Here is a 26,594-nt window from a genome sequence, read left to right on the forward strand (position 1 = left end):
GTTATCTTTGAAGTTTAACCAACATAATTTCCCTCATGAAGCTCGTTTCTTATTATTTTTGTATGGTTCAGGCACTTACCACGCTGACTAAATCCAACATTTCGAATATGTATAGAATATATATATATATATATAAACATCCGTCTTAACTTACATTTAATATAGATGAGTATATATTCATTATGATAGCCTCTTTATTTTGTGTATATCTTAATTCCTTGTTTTCAAAATTCCAATAGGGAACACACTTTATATAATTGTATCAATAAACCAATTTTTTGAGACGTTTCGTCCATTGGCCTTCAAAATAAATAAAGAACTGAACAAAAAATTGGTTTATTGATACATTTATATATCTTAATTGTAAAATTGAAAATGTATAACTATGTAAATTTTAAATAAAACTATAAAACATATTGTCATTTCTAAACTTTGAAACCATACATACATTTTTTTTGTAGTTGACAGTGTTAAATAGTGTATCTATTGTGTGCAATAATGTATAATTGTTCTTATAACTTTATCATTGTTATAACAGTGTGCTTAAAGATACTGAAGCCTAACAAAAGAGGGACGAAAGATACCAAAGGGACAGTCAAACTCATAAATCTAAAACAAACTGACAACGCCATGGCTAAAAATGAAAAAGACAAACAGAAAAAAAGCGAATCTAACTTGAAGCATAAAATCAGCTATTACATTATGTCATATAATATGTTACTTTCAATCTCATAAAAAGATGAAGCTTCTGTATGATGTACGTTAATGGTTAGGTGGTGAGAGTTCTTAAATAGGGAGCCTTAAAAAGTATTACAACCCCCTTTTCATGACAAACAAAATAAATAAAATCAAATGTTAGTTTAAACTTAATATACAGAAAAACGTATACAGTAGTGTTGGTAGCTGCAACCCCATTTTGACTTAACTTTGTTTTTATAAATAAGAAATGCTTGCCTACACGTACTTGCTTCACAACTTTGGACGACCCCCGCTACCTAAACATACAAGAACGAGCTTTACAGTAACCTGAATACACATACTAGTATACTTATTTATAAAGTACATTATGTGTTGTCATAATATAAGTATTTTGGACTTTGTAAAGTGATAATATAAGTTAAAATCAGAAAATAACATCAAATCCAGTATAATCCAGTCATTATTATGAAATAAGTATAAAGTTTAATTTGATAACCGAGATGAGATATAGATGAAGTTCGTTGTCTTATAATTGTTTGGTATTAATCTTTGATATCGCTTAATAAGGATCAGTCTTTGTTATTATAAATACGCTATACATTTTGACGCATTCTTCGCCTAGCAAAACATTGTGTTTGGACCTTTCATTGACACAGAAAGCTTTAACATTCAGTAAGTATCAATAATTAATGAATTCATTCATTCAAATTTCTGTTCGTTTACTCAAAAAATATCATTTGATTTGTTTGTTCGTTCGTTCATTCATTCGTTCATTTATTCGTTCGATTGCTTAACACTCCTTCCTTCCTTCCTTCGTTCCTTCATTCCTTGATTTCTACTTTCTTTCCTTCTATTATCGAATTTCTTCCTTCCTTTATTCCTTCATTCATATTGATTGATTGATTGATAGATTGGTTGATTCGTTGATTGATTGATTAATTGATTGATTGATTGATTGATTGATTGATTGATTGATTGATTGCATTCATAACCATGTTTGTAAAAATAAGGAAATGTGATATAATTGTTATTTATACCACTATATCAACCTGAAACCAAATAATTAGGATGACCAATCATGTAAACAACTTAAGGGCACTGTACGACCTTCAATTGATAATGAGTAAACCCAATGCAATTTTGTATACTATATTTAGCTATAAAATTTCCAAAATAACAAATTAATATAAACTAAATCGTTTTCACTATTTTCCAAGTACAAATGTACGAGGGTGGTAGTGGGGGTACCTTCATGACGAATAACGTAAAAAAATCTTACCGAATGGCCTTTTAAACGGTAATTTTAGGTGCATATGACGATAAAATGTGCACTTTCTATTAGACGATAAAAAAAAATGTTTTGGACGAGTACGGTAACGAAAATTCTTTGAGACCCCTGGCGAATCACGATAAGGATCTTTTGACGAATCATCTCTGACGAATCATGGTAAAATTTTAATCAATATGACGCTAACGGTAGCCAAAAATGACCATTTCACGCCTGGCATTAAAGGGCATTATACCACCCTCATGTATTGGTTTTAAGCGTTTCTGAATAATTCAGTTAATCTATGAAAATTGCTTCAGACGCATAATATTATTTTATTTATATTAAAAAAAAATGCATTTTAGTTCTTTCTTTTTAGAAGCGGCAAAATGAGCACGGGACCCACCTACACGCATCAAGGATTGCTTCATCAAATGTTTTTCAGGCAGGCAAAGACAACCCCGGAAAATGTTGCTGTTGTTGAAGAAAGCGGGAAAGAAATAAAATTCAGAAATTTGGATGAAAATTCTGACAAACTTGGAAAGCATTTAGTTTACAATGGCGTAACCCCCAATGCATGTGTTGGAATTTATTTGGATAAAAGTATTGAATACACAACGACATACATTGCAATCTTAAAGGCGGGTTAGTAGTTTTCATGTTTTCTTATATTAATTGCTTAACATCGAGTGGAATTGCATCACGTTTTGGACAAGGATACCTTTGATATTTATACGGACTCTACTGGTTCACATTTCCATATGTTTCGAAGTTGTGAAACTTTCGTATTTTCTAGAAACACTGGTAAGCCCAAAATAACTGGGGTTATTGAATAGTATCCCTACTTGGATCCTTGGGACATACATTGCCTTTTGTATATTATAAGTTTGTTTACTAACGTTAGTATATCTAAAGTCCCTGCTATAAGATATGCTGTTCTGTAAGTAAGTAATGTAATCTTTATAAATATTTATAAACACATACATTGATATTTTGATCGTGGGAAGTAATGTTATTAATGAGGCCCCTCATGGGGGGGGGGGGTTCTAGTAATCACATAATCACCATTTTTTTGCCAATATAATCACATAGTCATTAAATATTTGCTTATCTTTAGTAATCAAATAATCATAAACTAAAAATACTGTCCTAGGTAATCAAATAATCATGAAATATTTGGCTTAATAATCAAATAATCATTAAAAAAACGGCCAAGTAATCACATCATCAAAAACCCCATGAGGGCCCTCATTAATTGAATTTTGATTCTGAATTTGATACACTACTGATCCGAAATTGTCTGGTTATTAGTTTTGATGTTTCCGGTTGCAGAGAAATACATGGAGGTCTTTTAAGGTTTATGTACCCTTCTGTAGCCATTTTTGTACGAATTTTTCAAACCTCAATTGTATCAAAACTAAAGATATAATAAATAATAGAGATAGACCATTTAGTACATGTTCCAAGGGGAAACTTGATGCAAAGCATTATTTTTTACTGTTTCATTGCATTTGATAGAAAAAGAGGACTTTGTGGCAAATAAATCAAGATTTTTATAGAAAATATGGGGCTGGGCTCTAACTGACATAAGGGGTGGGCCGCTCCAGTCATGCTTCAGTGATTCCCTATAAAATCAAACAATTTTCCCACGAAAAGGGGGGGGGGGGGGCATAGCCCCCTAGGCCCCCTGGATATGCCTATGAGTTCAATCCATGTTTTCAATTTCCACATGGCTTCCTTGAATATTTTATCTATTAATGTTTAACTTCATAAAAATCATCTAGTTGTATTGTACTGTAAGGAAATGGAATGCTACTAAAAATAACCCCTGATTTTCTGGAAATCTTAAATAAATATGATCAAATATACTATGGAGCACATTATTCCTCAATTTTTAATGCAAACTCATCTACGGGTAATTTGATTTTAGCTCAAAATGTTCTATTAGAATATATTTCCAGGGGCGGATCCAGCTATTTTTAAAAGTTTTTTTTTCAACCAAGGATAAAGGGGGGAGGTTCCAACTATATGTCCCCATTCAAATGCATTGATCGTCCCAATAAAAAGGGGAGGTGGATTCTAACTCCCAAAACCCCCTGCTGGATCTGCCACTGATTTCTATATATCACCTATCGTTTCATTTCTGCAAATGTGTTCAGGTCAGTTTAAGTACATGTAATGACATCAAAAGCACAGTTTTTTTGTTAAGGACTGCATGAGACACTTCTTTTAGTGGAGTGGGTGTGTCGAAGCTTTGACACCTAAAGTAGCTTAAGGATGTACTTAGGTGAGGTTATGTGAAAATTAAGAAATTAAGAAATTAAAATTGATACTATAAGCTGGAAGAGCATCAATTAAGGATAAAGATAAGCTGAAAATATTGATAGGTCATGGACCTCCTTTTCGAGATATTTGAATTTTAAAATATGGCGGGAAAAGGCTGACTCAGACTTTTACCTTACTTTTGCATTGGTATTATTTGGGTCTCAAAACAAAAGAAAGAAAATCAAGAATCTTCTAAAATTTTGGTAAATGACCTTTCATGAGCTATAGAGACTTATATGAAAAAATAAATGGGTGTTATGGGGCAAAATATTTTACATTGTATTGTATGGAAAAACACCAAGGAGTCCGAACATTTGACAAAAATTCCAAAACCTCACCTAAGTACATCCTTAAAGTTCAGATTTTGAAAATTATTAGAAAAGGTCTTAGCCTAGATTGGAAGAGCAGAAAATAAATAATCTTGCATTATACAGCTGAATGAAAATAATATTCTGCAAGACATAATCAAGGAACATACAAGGAAACAGTTGTTTTAAAAAATAAATAAAAATACTTTTGTGTGCCAAAAAATAACATGCCTAGCAACATATGAAAATGAATAGTCAATCCAGAAAAATACTCACCTTTGTTTGATTTCACTCAGTCAGTACAAATATTTCTAATCCAAACAGGTGCTGCTTATCTGCCCCTGGATGTTGCATACCCACAGTCTATGTTAAAATCGGTACTAGAAGATGCAAAACCAAAAGCTGTTATAACTGTAAAAGATTTAGCTCACAATTTACATGGTAAGTCCAAGATATATACATGATATAGTCAAGCTCTGAGAGAGGAAAATTTAGCATACAATTTAAATATAGCAGTCTGCGTCAAAATCTTTTCCAATAGGCCAAAGACCAATATTTCAACATTTTTCTTATTTGACCCCCCTCTTATTTGTCAAAGAGTTTAGTTTTTCAAAAATAAATCTTCAACTAGTCTGAATAAAAATAAAATTTCTTGGGTATCAGACTAGTGGCTAAAGAGGGGGAATAGGACCTTTATCAGGACTCCGCGGAATAACTGTTTTTAAGCTCGGGATTTAGGGACTGACTCTTTCGGGATCTGGAAATTCTTTTTCGAATATCTGGATGTCAGGATTTAAATTTATTTAGATTTGAAACCTACGAATTTCGTGTTCTTAAGCCAGAGATTTCGGGATCAGGACCCCTCCCACAACCGCTACATTTAAATGTGCAGACTGATGTAGTAAAGAACAAATCATAACTGTCCAAAATTCTGTTGTACTGTCAATTTTATTATTCTAGTGAATGGCTATTTTTTGTTGATTAAAAAATTATTTCAGTTTTGTAAACTTTCAAAATCATGATTTTTACAAAATCTACATACGAGCTTGAAATAAACATGCATGAGAGATACATGTACATGTATTTACAATTCATCGAAAAACTTATATTTAGTGGATCACATTTATCCTTAAAAATCATCAAAAAATAGTATTCAACCAATACATAAAACATAGGGATTGTTATTACTATAAAAGGTTAATATAAAGTACACAGCCTATATGTTATGTTGTCAGTTGTACTGCAGGAAATACATTTTAATTATGTGAAATCCCAAGTTTGTCAATACAAGATATACTGTAGATATATACATAAACAGGTCTGCAAAATATTATAAAGCTCATACATGTAGTCTAGCTGGGTTGCTTATTATATGGATAATGCTGTTAAAATTTTAAAATATTTAGCACACAAATAATTAGTTCATTTTCGGCAGATGTGCTACCATAATTGTTCAAAAAAAAAAGAAGCATGCCACTTAAGTTTAAAAATTGTTTTTAAATTTAGAGATATTTTGTCTTCCTGATGCAAACATAAAAAATCATCTTTATCGATCATTAAAAAAAAGACTAATTAAAAAGAGCATGTAAACTTTCGTAGATATAGAATGCAGTGCTTTTGATATATTTTTGTAATTTAGGATATGACAGTGTTATTGTATTGGAAGAAGAATGGGAGAAAACTATTGTGACAGGGGAGGTCACTCTCCCTACAGAATTGTCCCTAGACAATCTGGCTTATATTGTGTACTCGTCTGGAACTACAGGAAAACCAAAAGGTAAATATTTTCTGTGTTTGATTATCTATAATTGATTTTATATTTTGCAAGCATTACTATTCATTGTTGTGTTAATTTCACAGTAATGTGCTGAATCTTCAATTCACTATTTAAAAAGTATTCATCAGACAAAATTTAGACTTAGAACAGTAAGTGTGAGTTCGTGGTCTAGTGGTTAAGACCGATGTCTACAGTGCTGAAGGTCCCGAGTTCGATTCTCACTCGGGGTGCTAAAAATATCAGCACATCAGAAGGGTAATTTTCACCCTCTCACACACATCTCTGGTACCCAGACCGGAGTTTAAACTAGAATGGGTACTTTGGGGGCCTCGGTTGGTCAAAGTTGCCCCTTACTTTGACCTGGAGATCAATCTTCTGATATCTCTCTGGTTTGTCTGTTTCCACCGAGTGGCCCGGTGGTTCTCTCCGCGTACTTCGGCTTCCTCCACCACAATAACAGACTGCCCTGTGTCCTAGCACTCCCTTTGTGTTGGGTGGGGATTGATTGTCCTTGTAAAAATAATTGTCGTATAAATATACGTTAGTGACACATCTCCATTAATCCCGTTAGGGAGTGTACATGGATGCCACTGTACCCTCGCAGCTTTCGAGGGGTTCTTCAGATATCGGAGGCATTTACCAGTACATACAATAAAAGGGCTGTTTCTTTGATATTGAACATATTTGATAACTCATGAGCTTTATAAGTTGGCTCTTAAATTGCATTCATTCCTTATTCTTTCATTAAGTTTTTGTTGTCTTTTGGTTTCTTCAAACCATGTGCAGATTGCCTCGTAATGATTAACATCAGTAACACTGACAATCAATCTAGTGAATTCTATATTTTGTATATTTATATTTTGAAGGTGTTATTTGTCCACACAGGGGGGCAGTATTTTCATACCACTGGAGACATGAAGCTTATCCTTTTCAAGAAGGAGAGAGAGTTGCCTGTAACATATTTTTCTCTTGGGAAATGCTGAGACCATTATTAAAAGGTATTTGTAATATTTAAGAATTGAAGATTCTTTTTGTAACTTTATTGGGGTGTAAAAGCGTTAGCTTCTTCAACCAATAAAACTGGCTGAAAAAGCCTATAGTGTTGAAAGTGGCTTTAAACAACAACAATCAGTAAAATTACCTCTTATAATATAAGCTTTTTATTGTGTCATGTAGCTTATTTAAATAATTAAAATTAAGAATGGAAATGTGGAATGTGCCAAAGAGACAACAACCCGACCATAGAAAAAAACAACAGCAGAAGGTCACCAACAGGTCTTTAATGTAGCGAGAAATTCCCGCTAGTTTGTGATATCGAAAACCCTGGTGTAATAATTTTTCAGTAATACATAAATTTCTCTCGTTAAAATCTAAAAAATTGTTGCATACACGAGCGAATCGTACAAGTTGAGATAATATATAAACACCGTAAGATGGTGACAAGGGAACGTCACCATCTAAAAATGGATAATTAACGATAGGAAATGAAAAATCATCTCTTTTATCATAAATTTTAGTATTCAGCTTTCCGTTAGTGATATAGATATCAAGATCGAGGAAAGGGCAGTGGTCATTGTTAGTATTAGCTTTATTTAAAGTATGTTCAACAGGATAAATTTCTTTAATATACATACTGAAGTCGTCATTATTGAGAGCCAAAATATCATCCAAATATCTAAAAGTATTATTAAATTTGTTTATCAGATGTTGTTTCGATGGGTCTTTGCTTATTTTTGTCATAAATGCATTTATATTTATTACTTTTATACCTCAGTATGTTTTTTCTATAAAAAAAAATGAAATATTTGTGCTATTTCATTCCACGGACCATTTGCCAGTCATTAGTTTTAAAGACTTTTACCCTGGTCAATATTTTAATAAACATATTCCTTTACTTTTTCATGCTTATTTTTCATTGGACAACAATATCTTTAATAACTATTATTTCTGCTTAGATTTATGCGTATAAACCTTAAATCAAATATACATAAAGACACAATGTTTCCCTGTCTTCAAAAATAAGCATCATCAAAAATTTATAAATTCACCGTACAAATAACCTAGGTTAAAGTCATTAAATTATTTATAAGCAATTAAATCACCTGTTCAACTTTAGCTGCTACACTGGATTTTAGATTTTAACATTTTTGAACTACTGATTTAATTTTAAATGTATCATGTCTTCTGATTTGCTGAAAGTTTTGTCTATCAGCTCATAGACATAATTCTGTCATGTGACTATAAAGTCATGAACATTTTTTCCTGATTTACTCCCTCAAAATGGAATTTCAGTATGAATCACATTTTTGATGTTATGTCTTCATAGACCAAAAATATTACTGTCATTCCGTAAATAACTTGGAAGAAATTTGTTAATTAGTAAATGAATGTTTTTTTTTGGGTAATTTTTTGTTTTGGTTTTTAGGAGTAACTATGTACATCATATCTAACACAACAATATATGATCCACCTCTACTGAGTCAATACATACAGAAAAATAAAATCACACAAATATTGTTTACGCCATCATTACTAGAAGCTGTTCTCAATACACCAGGTCTGGACCTCCAACAACTTAGAAGTTTGAGGTAAGATAAATAAACATTTGTTACTGCCATTACTGAGTCAGGTTTACACAAGAAACTATACAAAAGTAATGGCAGATGAATACTGACAGCAGTGAAGGATCCAGGGGGGAGGGGGGTGTTTTGGGGGTACCCGTATGAAATTATAAGGTGTATTACGCCTGGAAATAAGGCGTAAACCAGGCGTAAGTGGTAGTTACGTGTCTAGATCCAGGCGTAAGGGAGCAGGAAACGTAAATTTGTAGTCCTTATGGGCGTAGAAAAAAGTGGTAAACCTGGCGTAAATTGAAATAAGCAAGGTGTAAATTTTCTTACGGGCGTAATACTGTTGATACAGCGTAAATCATAATACCCATAATGCTTTGTTTAAAGGATCATGGGAATTTTTTTTCAAAATTTGGCTCCTGGTTTTAGTTTGCAAGAGTTTGACTTATGGCAGCTTTATATATTCAGGGATAATAAGCTTGTTTTGTGCTTTTTGGAAGAATTTGTAATTGGAAGAATTTGTAATTGGAATAATTTTTTATGGAATCAAATTGAATGAAAATTGTGAAATAATAGGAAAGTAGTATACATGGTAAAAATAATAATAATGTGAGTATAACTAAGTCCGGATATGATACAATTTTTACGCCTGGTTTCCGTGTCATATACGGGCGTCGCACTTTGTACAGGTTGGAACCCCCTTTTTTTGGACGATCATTAATGTATTTGAATTGGACCATATTGTTTAAAACCCCCTTCCCCCCCACACACACTTGTTCTGGGTTAGGAACCCCCCTTTTTAAAATGGTTGGATCCGCACCTGGACAAGATATTGTTATAATAAAATATGACATACATCCTTTAATTTTTGTGTTTACTTTAAAAACTTAACGTGGCACACAAATGCATTGTAATTGGGCCCCCATAATATGAAGTAGATTACAAAGGGATATCATACTTCACTTAGTTTACCTCAGGCCATATTATTTAGTTATTGACATGCAGATTTCTGCATGTTTGTTTAATAAATATATATCTCAATTAATACGATATTCAAGAGCTTGGAAGTAGACATTGAAAAAAATGTTCTATATTTCATCTTAAATTTGAATCACAAAAGTTGAAATTTTTTACTTACTTTTGCAAATTATATGACACTTTACAAAATGAAGACAAACAAACAACTTTTATAGAAACATTTTAGTTGTAGGGCTCTTTTTACTTTGAAAAAATGTAAAATAAGAAATCATATTCATTTAGACAGAATATTAAAGGGCATAAGAATTAAGGGGAAAGAACTATAGATTTTAAACTTTAATTCTTTTTTCTTGATACAGGTAAATTTCTTTGTTGCTAGAATTATCTCCCCATTAAAATGTATTGATTTTTACAACCAAATATAAATATGTATAGACAATTTGAAGTAACTAAACAATTGTTGTTTTTATTAGATGAGCCTTTCATCTCTTGGTAACATTATAATAAAATTGCAGCAACGACCATTACCAAAAATAAATCTTTTCTGACATTGACAATTTGTGTTTATATATATTATTCAATGTTATTATAGAAAATAATTCATTAAATATTAAGGGGTCATATTTATAAACTTATATAGGTATTAAACATAGTAAAAAATTAAAAGTCTTAACTTAACTTATCAAGGATGTATTCTTCTGACTTTTCAGTCTTGTTCAGTCTCGTTGAAATCTCGTTCTTGAATTATTTCCAAATCATGTGATACAAGTGAAAAATATCAATGAATTTTAGAAATATTATAATCAAACATATAACTCTGTGAAAAAAATTGTGTATTTACAACAACAGTTTTTGAGTAATCCAGTTTTCAAATTTTATGACCAATCACTTAGTCAGTATTTTTAGCAAAAATTTTGAGAAAATAGGTGAGGGATACAAAAAATGGTTTTACAAGAATCATGTACATCCCATATCATTTTGGTCTTTTCAAATTTCTTAGATATGTATTTTTTCAATTATTTATAACAAAAAAGTTGAAATAATGTGCATTATGTTCTTAAAACTGAGAAAAATCACAAAAATAAAAAATTGACAGCATGGTAAATTTTACACAAAAAAGCGTCAAAATGTGATAAAACTTTCTTATATCAACATCTACCTATAGTTTTTTTAAGTAAAATTTATTCAGATTGGTCCATTTCATCTTTATAGAAAGTATGAAAAAAAGTTTAATTGTGGAACTGTGATTTTTTTCACGATAATAGCCCAAAAATAGGTAAAAATCGATGAAAAATGGGAAAATCATCAAAATTGGGCATTTTCAAAGGGCCGTAGCAAAAAAAGAAGTGCACCACCATATGATTTTTGTCGAGCCTTCCACTTTAGTCGAAAAAGCGAGACTAAGCGATCCTACATTCCGTCGTCATTAGCGTCGTCGTCGGCGGCATCCACAAATATTCACTCTGTGGTTAAAGTTTTTGAAATTTTAATAACTTTCTTAAACTATACTGAATTTCTACCAAACTTGGAGAGAAGCTTGTTTATGATCATAAGAAAGTATCCAGAAGTAAATTTTGTAAAAATAAAATTCCATTTTTTCCGTATTTTACTTATAAATGGACTTAGTTTTTCTGCGAGGAAACATTACATTCACTCTGTGGTTAAAGTTTTTAAAATTTTAATAACTTTCATAAACTATCCTTGATTTGTACCAAACTTGGACAGAAGCTTGTTTATGATCATAAGATAGTATCAAGAAGAAAATTTTGTAAAAATAAATTTCCACTTTTCTGTATTTTACCTATAAATGGACTTAGTGTTTTTGCCAGAAACAAAACATTCACTCTGTGGTTTAAGTTTTTAAAATTTTTATAATGTTCTTAAACTATCCTGGATTTCTACCAAACTTAGACAAAAGCTTGTTTCTGATCATAAGATATTATTCAGAAGTAAATTTTGTAAAAAAAAAAATTCACTTTTTCCGTATTTTACTTATAAATGGACTTAGTTTTTCTTCCAGTTAACATTACATACAGTCTGCAGTTAAAGTTTATAAAACATTTATTAGATTCATAAACTATCCTGGATTTTTTACCAAACTTGGAAGCTTCTTTCAATCAAAAGACAGTATCGAGAGGGAAATTTTTATTGATGTTTTTCCTCATTTTTGTTGAGTCTGCGATTAACAGCAAACGTAGGCGAGACACTGGGTTCCGTGGAACCCTTACGAATTTTTTCTTCACCAATTATTTTGTTACAGTCTTATAAACCCAAAAATCAGGTTAAGAAAAAAAGTTTAATTCTAGAAATTTTTGGCTCCTCAGAGGTGTACAACCTTAAAAAACCTTTTTTGTATTTACATGTATGAGGGGCCTGATGAGTTATTTTCGTTCTTCGTGATTGGCACATTTTCACTTTCGTGATATGTTTTTCTACAGAATTTTTTTGTTTTATATTTTCATGATCCCTGATCTTGGAAATTTAATTATTTTCTGTGAATTGTGATTGACAATAAAATCAACTTGTGAATTGTGATGCATTGGTTGATCCAGGGTGGGGGGGGGGGGGGGGGGGGTTCTGGGGGTTGGAACCCCCCTTTTTTTTTGACTGATCAATGTATTTGAATGGGAACATATAGTTGGAACCCCCCCTTTGTCCTGGGTTGGGAACCCCCCTTTTTTAAATGGCTGGATACGCCACTGGTGATGAGAAACCCCCATCAGGTCCCTCATGTATTTGTGTCTGCATAAGTTTAACAGGTGACAACATTTTAATTATTCTTCAAATTTTAAAAATTGATAGAAAATTAAAATGACAGAAATATTGATAGTGTGAAAAAATAGCAAAAGGATTGATATGAAACCAATCATGATTTCAATTAAGTTGGTTTGCACAACAACAAAATTTATTTATCTAGTAATCTCATCTGTTTATATATGATTTAGATGAAATCTGTGATAACTTTATCCTATATGAAGGGTTTATTAAACTTAATTTTGTTGAATTTGTTAAAAGATTTAACTTAGGTAAATTATATTTTTCAATAATTTTTTCAGATATAAAAAAATAAGAAATCAACAAATCTGAGAGATTTTGTGATTTGAGCGTCTAAAAAATTAGCTGCGGCACCGTAGCTCCTAAGGACCTAAGAGCTACGGTTCCGCAGCTACTAAAAAATAAGAAAGTATGAATAAATAATTTGATTATGAAACATTTTTAAGACATAAAAAAGCCTGCAGAATGCACTAAACAAGTATCATTCAAACATGTAAATCTTTTATGCCTTTATTTGCAAAAATCTGATTAAGGCTGAATAAACGACCCCACATTTTTACCTTCCCTATCCCTTAATTATTAGTGCCTACAATAAAGGGTTGTGCAAGCAATATTAAGTACGACTTTTTCCACTGTTCAAAAAAGTAAATCAATTTAAAAAAAAAATGAATTAAGATTTGCATTAATCATTACTATAGACGCTCGTTTCAATGCATTATGTCTAGCATAAAAGTATGGAATACTGTAAATTCAGAAATTATTGCGTGCATTTATTATTTCGAGTTTGTCAGTTTAGACTTAAATGTGATTTTAATTTTTACGATTTTGAGATGAATCCTGTTTTAAGTTCATTTAAAATATTTTAAAATGCAAGTTTAAATTATAGCGTTTCGAACTCTGTCGCATAATTTCTGAATTTACAGTATATTTATCAGTACAAAATCTACCAAACTTATATTATTGATCTTCAAGGACTTCAATAAGATTATGCAGATGTATCAGTTGATAGGTAAATTATATATTTTGGTATTTTATGTTCTGGACTAAACTTAGTTCTAGACTAAACTAAAAGTGCTAAACCAAAACTGTCTCTAATTTAAATATGCTTGGCATGTAAATTTATGGTAGATAGCAGGCATTTTAGGACTCAACAATATTAGTATATGTGGAGTATAACAAAATGCCACAGCATACTGACCCCTCCTCTCCCCCCCAAAAAATAGAATATGAAAAAAAAATAATTAAAAAAACGTACCGCATAACTATAGACATTTTTTGTCTTATTCAACAATAGAAGTGTCTGTATAAAATATCAAGTTCAAGGTCACATGGATTGTAAAAATTTTCATAAGCATAGAGCATTAGAGCATGGCATATTTTTTTTATTATATACAATATTTTATAATATTTTTTACAGGCCTGCCCTTGATTGCTTATATAGTTATAACTAGCTATAGAGAACTGTAAAAGTGAACCCACCCAAATTCCAATTTGATCTGAGTTTTGTGGTAAAGGACATTATAATAAAAAAAGGTTCATAATATTTGCTTGAGGCAAAACTTAAGTTAAAGGAAGTTATTGGTCTTATTTTTCAAAGCAATATTTGTTTATTTCAGGCAAATTTGGTTTTGTGGTGAAGTTGTGACTACAGCATTATTTGAGAGATGTTTGAAGTTGTTACCATGGATACAGTTTTTAAATCTCTACAGTATATCAGAATGCCATGATGCAGCTTGTGAAGATTTGAACTTGTATTTTAAAGAAAATATGGTAAAAATTTTAACCCTCAAATTAATGTATTTATACATTGATTACTGTTTCAAGTGTGTTTAGCGGTCTGTTGTTTTTATTGCATTCTAAATGTCTGTCAGTATTAAAATTTTTCATAAAACAGCATTCAGCTGTAGGTAGTTTCTTTATTGTAGAGTGCCTTTATTCTTGATTATCTTTGGTTGAACTTTGCAATATGTGTTTATATTTGGCCTAGCGTTGCTTCCAAATTAGCTGACAGTTGTGATTTCAGTATTAAGAGTGCATTTGTTTCTAACCCGAAATTTTGTCATCGATGACTATCGTTTAGTAAACGTTAAGCTGCTAGAAACAAATACATCGTTTATAAACTTTATCGACCCCACGTAGTTAGACAGAAATAGATAACATTCACGCACTGTAAACAAACAGGTAAAAGTGCGGGAAATAAATAACCAGGACTTTGCGAAAACAACAGGTGCTCGTAATTATTTAAACCACAGATATAGAAACAAATTTATCTTTTACACGTCTCAACAATAAATGATCTACGACCATGCGTCTATTTTGCGCGTACATTGTTTATGTGAAAGATGTCAACGTTAACCAATAAATGTAAGAAACAAATGAATTAAACGAATACGTGTGTAATGGTTTACATCGTTTAGGTTAGAAACAAATGCGCTCTTACTGTTTTGGTAAATGATATGATTTGTTGAAAAATTAAGAAATTGAGGTTCCAACGAACCCAAGCAAATTCCATCGCACATAGATGTTGCTATTATTTAGATCCTAAATTTTCTCATTTAACAACAAATATTTTATATTTTAGGATGCTCTCAAGACAAGAAAGTTTTGTCCAGTAGGTAACATTTTACCTGGTGTTAACCTGGTCATTATGGACAAAGATCAGAAAATACAACCTGTTGGAGCTTCAGGGGAGGTAAGTCAGGAGGACACTCAAGTTTTGGTGGTTTTTGATTGGATAAATTTCACTTTGTATACATTTCAAATTGAGAATGGAAACAGGTAATGTATGAAAGAGACAACACCCCAGGGGAAGCCAATAGGTCTTTAACACAGCAAGTCAATCTTGAACCCAAAGTGGGCTTCAGCTGACCCCTGAACAAGATATAACCTTGAAACCTAATGTATTTGTACAGTTTATTTGTGGTCAGATTGATTGGAAAATAAACGGGGGTGTTTAAGGTAATATAATTTCAACATATTCTTAAGGCTGCATTAATTTAGTAGGGGTAAAATACAAATTTAAATTAAAAAAATATTCGAATTGGCTCTGGCTGCGATATAGCCTATTTGTGCTAATGTGACGTGAAGCAACCAACAATCAAAGACTGTCATGGTAATTTTGTGGTTATGAGTTCACCATTAACAGGATAGCTTGTTGGTTGTATTGATCTAAGATCTCACCATAAAAAAATAAGGTTTTACCATGAAAATTGAGATTTTACCTTTAGAATTTAGGTTTCACTATGATAATGTAAATTTCACTTTCAAAATTAATATTTCAACATATACATCAAATTATAACTTGGTATAAAACCAAGCATTGTACTGTGTTTGTCCTTTGTATAAAGCATTGAGTATTTGCTGCATGACCATAAGCATCCACCAATCTATTTTAACATAATTTCCACTACTATTACTTTTTAACATGTATTTTAGATTTTTGTTGGAGGACCAACTTTAGCCCATGGGTATCTCAACAGACCAGAGGTCCAAGCTTTGAGATTTATACCTCTACCAAAAGATGTTCAGACAAGTCATGGAGACAGACTTTACAGGACTGGAGATTGGGGATATATGTTATCTGATGGAAGACTAGAGATTTGTGGTAGATGTGATTCAATGGTTAAAATCAGAGGCTATTCCATAGAAGTTCAGGTACATCCATCTCTTGATGTCTGACACATGCAAGAAGCAGGAAGTTCTGACAAGAATAATTACATGGCCGGTCTCAGAGTCAACAACCAATTTATTCTCCCCATTGGTTTGATTTAACTCTTTTTTTTTGGAAAAGTTTATTAGATTTTGAATAAATTATTAATTCGATTTTAAAGTCACTATGAAATGATAGTTAAAATATATGCAAAGCCAATCTGAGCCTTAAAATTATAATGTACAAAAAGATTATTAATAAATCCAAACTGACTCTTATAAGGTAAATATTAAATTTCATTCGTAATCCTTGAATTTGACATGAAATTTGGATGAAATTAAATAGAGGCAGATTTTTTGGTTATTTTTTGGCAAAGTCTAATGTTTACAACATTTCATAAAGTATATAAAAGAATCGGAAACAAATTTACAATAAGGGGAGATAACTCAGTAAATTTATATTTATATTACTGTAAACACATGCATTATGTTAACCAAGAAAATGTATATCTTATATTTTGTGATTCTTTAAATTTAGGATATATGAATTCCTATTTTTTGAAAATCATTCTGTCTACACAGTTTAAAAAAAGAAACTTAAGTTTTTTTGGTTTTTTTTTAGAGTTGAGCCTTATTTAGAAAAATATTTGAAATATTTCACAATACAATACTTTTTGCAGGCAGTGGAGAGTGCCTTAATGGAGCTACCAATGGTTAATGCCTGTGTAGTATTAGTTGAAGGACAGGAAGGAGAAGACAAGTTCCTGGTGTCATACATTGTACCAGAAGGGCAGACAACCAAGAAAGATATAAGAGCTATACTGAAATTGAGGCTACCATACTACATGATTCCATCATACTTTGTATTCCTTCAAAGGTAAAGAAACTTATGATTTAGATACCAAGTTTATGATAAAATAACCCAGAAATACTGTTTAATTAAATGGAATTTTTAATTCAAGCATGAAGGGCAATAATGGGTCCATGAATTAACTTCAAATTATAGAATAATTGGTTTCAGAATATATTGCAATACAGGTAATATTTTCAATTAAAGCATACACACTAAAAGGCTGTGATTGACTGATCAACTCCTAAACAATTGAAATTTCTTAACAAATAATTTTAAGTTGTTTTGGGGTTTTCTGCTCTTGCTTGGGCTCATATAAAAATCTAATCTAATTTTATTTTGTGTTAGAATGGTAAATTTAGATTTCAATTATACTGCATGTTTTTTAATGATGAATTTTTAAATTATAGTATTCCAATGGTAGAAACAACAGGAAAACTTGATAAGAAGGCCTTACCAAATTTTGACAAAGAACACGAGTCTGATTCTGATACTATTGCTGCTCCAAATACAGACACAGAAAAAAAGGTGGCTGTTGTCTGGTGTAAAGTCCTCAAGATACAAGATATAGATATACAGGATAGCTTCTTTGATTTAGGAGGGTAAATATCTGCATATTAATTTTTTGTGTTATGGTTGTCTTTTTGGGATTTGATATGGATAAAAGATGTTTGATAGTTACAGCCATTCTGGACATGGGATGGTACACTAGCTTTTATAGATGCGCTTCAATTGTTGAAGATATGGATTTGTGTTCATTTGATGGCTTAACATCTTAAAGGACAAGGTACGATAAGGCCCGTTTCTGGCTTCCCTGTTTTCTCATTTTCTAAATTTTTTGTTTTGGAAAGCTACTAATCATGTTGAAATTATTCCCTTAGGTTTGAAGTTTGAAAACTACAAACCTCAGGGAATGTTTTAACATAATAAGTAGCTTTCCAAAACAGAATTTGAAAAATGAGAAAATAGGAAGGCCAAAAACAGGCCTTATTCCTTGTCCTTTATTTTATTTATATTACATTTTTTAATGTCAATTCATTCAAGTTTCTTTGTCAACTTCCTATGTAATAGTTATATTGATGAATGTATACAAAAATGTAGAATACTACCTGTTGATTGGCACAAAGGAATATAATCTCATTTAAACATTGTAAAGGGGAGATAATCTTACAGGGTGAAGAATTCTTTTGTGAGACACTTCTTGTTTTTTTTTTTTCTCATGTTCAGGTTATAAAAGAGAAACATCTAAGATAAATATATTTTTATTACCATGAAGAGACATATAGGCATTAAGTATTAGTTTATTACCTATATCCTTCTTTCCTTTTTTCCGAATTTGTGTAGAGTCACTTTTACAGTTTTCCAAATAAGTATATAACATTATATGCAAGTGGGTCATCATCTACTGTAAAAGCAGAAATTTTCATGGAGGATTTAATTTTGTTTATTTCGTGGAAAGAACATCTTCACAAAATTAAAACCCCATGAAAATTTAACCTTCATACAATATCACTTCCATTTAATGGAAACCACGTAATTAAATCCTCATGGAATCTTATATAGAGAACAAAACCATGAAATGTAAACCCCACGAAAATTAATGTTTCTACAGTTTATCCCATGTACACATTCCCCATTTATTTTTATGCCCCACCTACGATAGTAGAGGGGCATTATGTTTTCTGGTCTGTGCCTTCGTTAGTTCGTTCGTTCGTTCGTTTGTTCGTCCGTCAGTGTGTCCATTCGCTTCAGGTTAAAGTTTTTGGTCAAGGTAGTTTTTAAAGAAGTTGAAGTCCAATCAACTTGAAACTTAGTACACATGTTCCCCATGATATGACCTTTCTAATTTTAATTTCAAATTAAAGTTTTGACCCCAATTTCACGGTCCACTGAACATAGAAAATGATAGTGCGAGTGGGGCATCCGTATACTATGGACACATTCTTGCTATTTTTTTCAGACACTCCTTGCTAGCTACAGAGCTGATGATGAACTTGAGACAGATGTTTGACGTAGATTTAAATGTTTGTGACTTGTTCACGTATCCAACCATTACCACCCTCAGTCAGTTCATAGAGGCCAAGAAAAACAAAAGAACGGAAGAACTCCATACAATACCTAAAGTGTCAATAAACCTCCAGACAGAAGTCAACAGGCATGATCCAAGGGGAATAATCAAGTAAGATTTTTTACTGTTTAGGCCAGGAACAACTAAATTTGTGATTGGTTATAGAAAGAAAAACCAGATTATGGTATAGAACATATTTAAAACAAAATGGTTCCTTAATAAGTGTGTTATTTTCAAAATGTGTTAAATTTTTTAGTAATTTTGGTATCAGATTTAAAGAGAGGGTGGTAAAGGGTTATTTTTGGCTAGCGTGTTTTGCCATTTTTTATTTCACATGCAGCCGTGAAAATGGTTTGTTATTAACAGTGTTTCGTGAAATTAGTAAAAAGATCAACGTGCAATAAATATTTAATTGTTTATTCATTGTGAAATGAGATCAATACCAGGCATTTGTAGTATTTTTGGCAATTATAGTTTGAATCATATTAAAATTGATGAAATTTTCTTGGGAGGGCATATTTTATCTCATTCTCAGATCTATTGTTCCTGTTTTGTACTTTTGAAATTTTAAGCACCTAGTTTGGTCTTGATTAAAATTTCACAATTTTACAATTGTCCACCTTATTGTATGTCCATGATGCATTCACACGGCCGTATCAAGGTGAGGCATTCAGGCATCATAGGGCGGTTAACCCAGGTGATGCCTTAAGGCATCATACGCCTTGAATGGGTTAATTAAGGAGTTATTTCCCATGACTTAAAAACATACAAATTATGTTTTATTTCAGCATTGATATGCAGCTCAGAGCATTTTGGAGAACATTTAATCTCAGTAACGAGAGAAGATTTAAGATCGGAAGAGTCTTATTGACAGGTGCTACAGGATTTCTTGGAGCTTTCTTACTGAGGGAAATATTACTACAGACAAAGGTATATTTAGACGTAACCAGTGGCGGATCCAGGGGGGGGGGTTCCGGGGGTTGGAACCCCCCCCCTCTTTTTTTTGGCCGATCAATGCATTTGAATGGGAGCATATAGTTGGAACCCCCCCCTTTTTAAAATGGCTGGATCCGCGCCTGGTAACCATTGTTAAAAATATCAGATTGTCACCATTGTAAAAAATATCAGATTGGAGCTGTTACATAATCTTTGCTGTTGTAGGATAATTTATGAAAAATTAGTTGTATCAGTGTCTCTCTCAATTTTACTTGTTAATTCATTGGCTTATATTAACCAATCTTTCATATTTTGTTCTTCATATTTCAGTTGTATATGACATTTATATTTTTCATTTTAAAGACCTATTGGTGTCTTGAGGCTGTTTTCCCCTCTTTGGTTGGGTTGTTGTCTCTTTGATACATTTCATGCCTGCTGATGATTATCTATTATACACATGTAAGAATTGTATATGTTTGAAAGTGTAATTTGAATACAAACAAAAATCTAAATTTGTTTATTACAACTTTGTGATAAAAATATAAGTAAATCTGCATTGTTTTTCTCCATTTACATTGTCACAAATTAGCGATACATCCTCACTGGTTAATTCCAGCCTAATTGTAATGACATGGTGAAAAAAAGAATAGAAATAATAATTCATTAACTGAGGTGACAATTTTAGGCCTATAGTTTTTTTTTTATTGTTTCAGTGTATGATAAAGTGTTTGGTGAGGGAACTACCTGACACCACACCAAATGAAAGACTTGAAAAGTCATTAAAACAGTTTGGAGTATTGCCGTCTAATGGTAAACCTTCAGAGCAACAAACTTTGATACAGTCCATGTATGCTAAAAGAGTGGAGATTGTCAAAGGTAGATAATCACTATTACTTTTTATAAAAAATATCAAAATAAATGTGAAATACTACCAGATTGAAACTTTTTGCGTTGGGCATATTTTTGCTCATTTGGGAGGAAACTTGACTTGTAAAAATATCCCTTTTCATCTTATTACTAACATTGTTTTATGGTTTTAAGGGGGCTCGCAGGTCTAAATCAATTTTTGTAATTAATATAGGATTTCGCTGTATTTTTCTATAAATGAACTTTCTCTAATACTTAATAGAAAATGAAATAAAAAAATGGGGTCACCGTTCATTTACGCTCACAATCTGCTTACGAAAGAATCATACATTTTTGTAAAGGTACTTTTTTTCTGTTGAACTAATAGGAAAAATAGAGGTTTATATCAAAATAAAAAAAAGAACTGAAATACATTTTAATGCCAAAAAATTGCATTTTTTTTTACCAAAGGGAGATAATTTGGAGCTTTTTCAATGATATCTACATTTTAAAAGTCATATGGGGCCAACACAAATTGATTCTTTTTAATGATTTTTGTACCATATGATAAAGTAACATTTACTAAAGGTAATAAATAAAATTTGTAGTGAAAAATAAATGTTAAATTTTTTTCTGAAATTTTTATACCATCGAGCCTTCTTAATGAGTTTAGCATCAGGCATCCACAAAAAAATAAAATCATTTGAAAAATTTATAATATATTTCCGTAGTTCTTTCAAGGATTGTAACCTCTTGCTAAATACTTTTAAGTTTAAGATATATATGGGCAGCCAATAACTTTAAGTATGTTTTACAGGAGATGTAGCCCTGAAAAACATGGGCATGAATGAAGATGACTACACTAATCTAATATTTTTATTATAGGAGATGTTGCCTTGATAAACATGGGTATGAATGAAGATGACTACACCTATTTATGTACAGATATAGACTTCATCATACATGCAGCAGCTTATGTTAATCTAGTCTATCCCTATGAGGTAAAGCATATATTATTTTCAAAATTTGGATACAAAATAATTTTTTTTGAAATATTACTCTCTTCCAGCATTGAGAAAGATTTTGTGTAAAGATAATTGAAAATACCTCAAAATAATGGAAAATAATAATATGATATCATAAAAAAAAAATCTACCCTTTAGTCTTCAACATTCACAACTTCCCTTCTAGGCCACCTTGCAGAACAGACATTACTGAGCAATAATATCCTCAATATGCATGAAATTTGCAACTGAATATTAGTTAAGCAACATTTATTTTATCTCTTGTAAGAGCTTGATATTATCAGATGATACATTAGTTAGTTGTATAAACAGAATATGCTTTATGTCCTTTAGGGAATTTCGATTTTTGAGCGTTTCTGTAAAATTCCTCCACAAATTTGGTTCAAGGCATGATGCATTTATTAAGCATCTTAGCTAATGTTGATGACTGTATATGGATAGCTAATTGGTGATTTGATAATCACAAATTAAGTTTACTGGTGACCTGTTACCAGAGCTAGTAAAGGAGTATTTGCAACAATCAAATCACCAATTAATGCCATAGGAGCTTAAATTACAAATGAATATTATTATCTCCATTCTAATGAAACTGACAGGAACAACTTAAAAGCATACATTTAAAATCTGTCATTCATTGTCTGCACCTGGATGTAAATTGGTGACGTTATATATATCTATTCAATATGAACGTAGCATTAGAATGTTGCTTTGAAGCTAATGTTAACATTTTTTTTCAACTTTTCCAATCTTTAAAGGGAAATTCCGCGATTTTTTACTTATCATCTAATTATGTTCATCTTAACATAAAAAACACATTTGCAAAGTTTTAAATTTATATTCCTTCTAATAACGGAGAAAATCAAGTATTTGTAACTTTTTTGGTTGAATTCTCGAGTGGGTCGTGACGTATTAGCCCGATTTATTGAATTCTGGGAAAAAATAAAATCTGTTTAACTCTTATAGCTTATCGACAATATACGTAATTAAAAGCGCACAGCTGACGAATGGTCGAAGTTATAAACCACAATATAAGAATGAACGAAAGTGAATATGCATATATATACCGTTTTGTATTGATTGAATTAAACTCCTATAAAATTATCTCTAGTAAATGTTTTTGAATAAATTTAATTAATTATTGTTGAGATTTTTTTCATAAAATATTTATTGAACATTTTTACTGATATTGAACTGAAAATATTTCAGTTCTATTTACCGTTATTGTTTTGATAATCATTTCAATGCAACTAATGTGTGAGCAGAGTGTGTATATTATTTTGTAAAGGTCACTGTATATTTCTCGGCTTGAGGTCAATTCGTTTACCTTGTAGCTATTTAGCCGCAGGTGTGAGTTCAAGCGTACACAGGTATAAATGTTGTTATTTGGAAAGGATAAATAGAAAGGATTAGAGTATATGCTGTCATGATGTTAATACACTAAGATTAAATACACGATGAGAATAAAGATACAATAATTAAATTGTGTAAATTAATTGAAAATAAAATTCAGATTCGTAATTCCGAAAGTGTATAAAAATAAAAGGAAACAATTTTTGATTACTTTCTTAGCGGCAATTGGCGTAAAGATTCAAATATGAAGCAAAAAATAGTAGTTTTAATCTTTAATAAAAACTAAATGCAATATTACCCAATTTGATATACCATTGTACATCTGTTTGATATCATTGACTTTACCGGAATTTCTTAACTTGTATTCAAATCTGGCTGTGTTTAAATGCTAATAAAACTATTGCAATTTTAAAGTTTTTAATTGACAAAAAAATACAACATACAACATGCATAATTTTTTTTTAGTTTCTTTTTAACATTTTATTCTTACATAATTAAATTCATTTGACAATACGTTACACGAACTTTTTGTGAAAAGAATACTAATTATCTAAGCTAAGGCATTATATCTTTTGAGGATTTTTGAGGATTTTTTCTATGATAATAGTTGTGCAATGTTGAACATGATAGCCGTCATTAATCCAAATAAGTAATACAGTAGTTGTAATAAAAGTTATACTTTAGTCATGCATTACAGATATTGACGAATTTATAATAGTTCGTTCATACATCGTTGTTCATGAAACAATCATTATTAAAATTGAGAAAGGAAATGGTGAATATGTCAAAGCGACAACCACCCGACCATAGAGCAAACAACAGCCGAAGGCAACCAATGGGTCTTCAATGTAGCGAGAATTCCCGCACCCGTAGGTGTCCTTCAGCTGGCCCCTAAAATATGCATAATAGTACAGTGATAATGGACGTCATACTAAACTCCGAATTATACACAAGAAACTAAAATTTAAAATCATACAAGACTAACAAAGGCCAGAGGCTCCTGACTTGGGACAGGCGCAAAATTGTGGCGGGGTTAAACATGTTTATGAGATCTCAACCCTCCCCCTATACCTCTAGCCAATGTAGAAAAGTAAAAGAATAACAATACGCACATTAAAATTCAGTTCAAGAGAAGTCCGAGTCTGATATCAAAAGATGTAACAAAAGAAAATAAATAAAATGACAATAATACATAAATAACAACAGACTACTAGCAGTTAACTGACATGCCAGCTCCAGACCTCAATTAAACTGATTGAAAGATTATGTCTTCATCATATGAATATCAGGTACAATCCCTCCCGTTAGGGGTTTAGTATCATACTATCATAAAATATATGAGAAGAACATAACCCGTGTCATGCCAACAACTGTTTTTTTAGAAATAAATGTGTTTAGTTCCGATGCAAAGACCCTATCAGTGAATCAATGTTAAAGCCAAAATATGCAATCTTTAATGTATTATTAGTATACATGTAAGTTTCCTGACGTATAAGAGCCATTGAGGATGAGCTCCAGAGAAATCAGACTAGTTGCGTTTCGTTCGTTTGTTTGTTGGGAAAGGAGAGGAAATGCAACCGCTTGTACAGATAAACGACAGAATTACCATACAAGCATTTATAGTCAACACAATCAGAAAGAGTTCCCATCGTTAGACGGGGAATATGAAGGCTTCCAAGAATGAACAAGTGACATGTCTAACTCTGAACAGTTAGAGAACAGACTATCGACATCGAACGCTTGTTCTTGATATTTGAAACTGTATGCATATATATACGTATACGTTTATGATATAGTGATGAGTTCTGACAAAAACTAAATTCCTTCATGGTTATATCTTGCCATACGTTTATATTGGTTTGTAAGGTGATTACTCAAAATCGTTATTTGAAAATCCTGTTTGTGAGATGTAGATTCATTTCGTCTATATATTTCACAAGTGTATAACACGGAGAAGCTCTGAAGGTTCATTACTCCCATTTTGTTTGGGTGTGAACCATCGATGTTTACAGCAATATCAAGGAATAAGGTGATGATGGTAGAAAGAACTATGGGCGTCATGTGGCAAATATTACATGCATATCGGACAATGAGTTGTCAATCTGTATGAAAAGTTTTCCAATACAACCATATTATTGAGAAGGAATGTTTACATGCTATACTCTCGTACTAGTATTACAGGGTTCTTGTGGCGTTCACCTTAGACACACATCGTTTTAACGATGTTTAAAAAAAGACAGAACCAATTTAATGTCATATTTCCCTTTTTTTTTAAATATAACTAAAATTCTTTTATCTGACAAGAATATCCCTATTTAGCGAACAAGTAATTTATTCTTTTTTCGGTTATTGAATACCAAGAAAGAAAATAAATCCCGAAATTAATTTGAAACTTTGATACTCAAAAGTTTCCCAGCAAAATATTCACATCCCCTGGGGATAATTAGTGTTCGTCCAGTGGCATATATAACAATTGTGATGACGAATTCCTTCCTTTGTTTGAGAACAATCTTATTGAAATATAAATCTGTGATTTTCCTAGGTCCACAGCTTCAATGAACCAAAGCAAAAGTTATACATCGACCTGTATTTAAATCAAATTGGTTCTCTTCTTCTTTTGGTATACAACTGTAGTCTATCGACATTCGATGATTACATACTGTTGGCATACGTTGGCTAGTCTATTTACAACACTTTTACCCCTATTTATTCAAAATATATGTTTTTTTCTTATGTTCAATGTATACACGTATATATTTTAAATTGCGCTATAGTTCCGTAACTTTATATCCAGTCGTATAAACGAATCGTCGGCAAGTGCGTACATTTTTTTAAATCAATATTTCTGGTCTGTTCCAATCTGTCCTTCACTATTGACAATGACTATATATTACATTTTCCCAAATTCACCCTTGGAAAAAATATTTAAATAGATTTTAATTTCATCAAATCTTATTTTTTGGGTATTATTTATATATTATGAATTATATTCTTTACACCAGAAATGTTATTTATAAACAAGCGTATGAGTTTAGTAATGACAAGTAAGACAGAGTTGTATATTATACATCTGATAGTTCAAAATGGAAAGTTATAAGTTATAAGTTATCAGCCGTGTACACTGATCAATACCTGCAGAAGTGAAACGATGCATGAACTTGCAAGCCCGACA

At 31.5% G+C, this 26,594-nt stretch overlaps 1 protein-coding gene across 1 annotated transcript in view; it reads left to right on the top strand.

Moving 5' to 3' along the window:
- Positions 1-1,213: 1,213 nt before the first annotated feature.
- Positions 1,214-26,594, top strand: part of LOC143042341 (uncharacterized) — a 69,023-nt gene continuing 43,642 nt past the window's right edge. Inside the window, exons 1-15 of the mRNA XM_076214620.1 lie at positions 1,214-1,371; positions 2,346-2,611; positions 4,924-5,040; positions 6,239-6,376; positions 7,243-7,374; positions 8,802-8,964; positions 14,316-14,469; positions 15,281-15,391; positions 16,135-16,353; positions 17,028-17,224; positions 17,608-17,799; positions 19,158-19,376; positions 20,054-20,195; positions 20,915-21,077; positions 21,933-22,048. Coding sequence (XP_076070735.1) covers positions 2,356-2,611; positions 4,924-5,040; positions 6,239-6,376; positions 7,243-7,374; positions 8,802-8,964; positions 14,316-14,469; positions 15,281-15,391; positions 16,135-16,353; positions 17,028-17,224; positions 17,608-17,799; positions 19,158-19,376; positions 20,054-20,195; positions 20,915-21,077; positions 21,933-22,048 — 2,319 coding nt within the window. The 5' untranslated portion in view covers positions 1,214-1,371; positions 2,346-2,355. The remainder of the gene's footprint in view (positions 1,372-2,345; positions 2,612-4,923; positions 5,041-6,238; positions 6,377-7,242; positions 7,375-8,801; positions 8,965-14,315; positions 14,470-15,280; positions 15,392-16,134; positions 16,354-17,027; positions 17,225-17,607; positions 17,800-19,157; positions 19,377-20,053; positions 20,196-20,914; positions 21,078-21,932; positions 22,049-26,594) is intronic.

The sequence above is a fragment of the Mytilus galloprovincialis genome, chromosome 8 (assembly GCF_965363235.1).
Source record: "Mytilus galloprovincialis chromosome 8, xbMytGall1.hap1.1, whole genome shotgun sequence".
NCBI classification, from domain to species: Eukaryota; Metazoa; Mollusca; class Bivalvia; order Mytilida; family Mytilidae; genus Mytilus; species Mytilus galloprovincialis.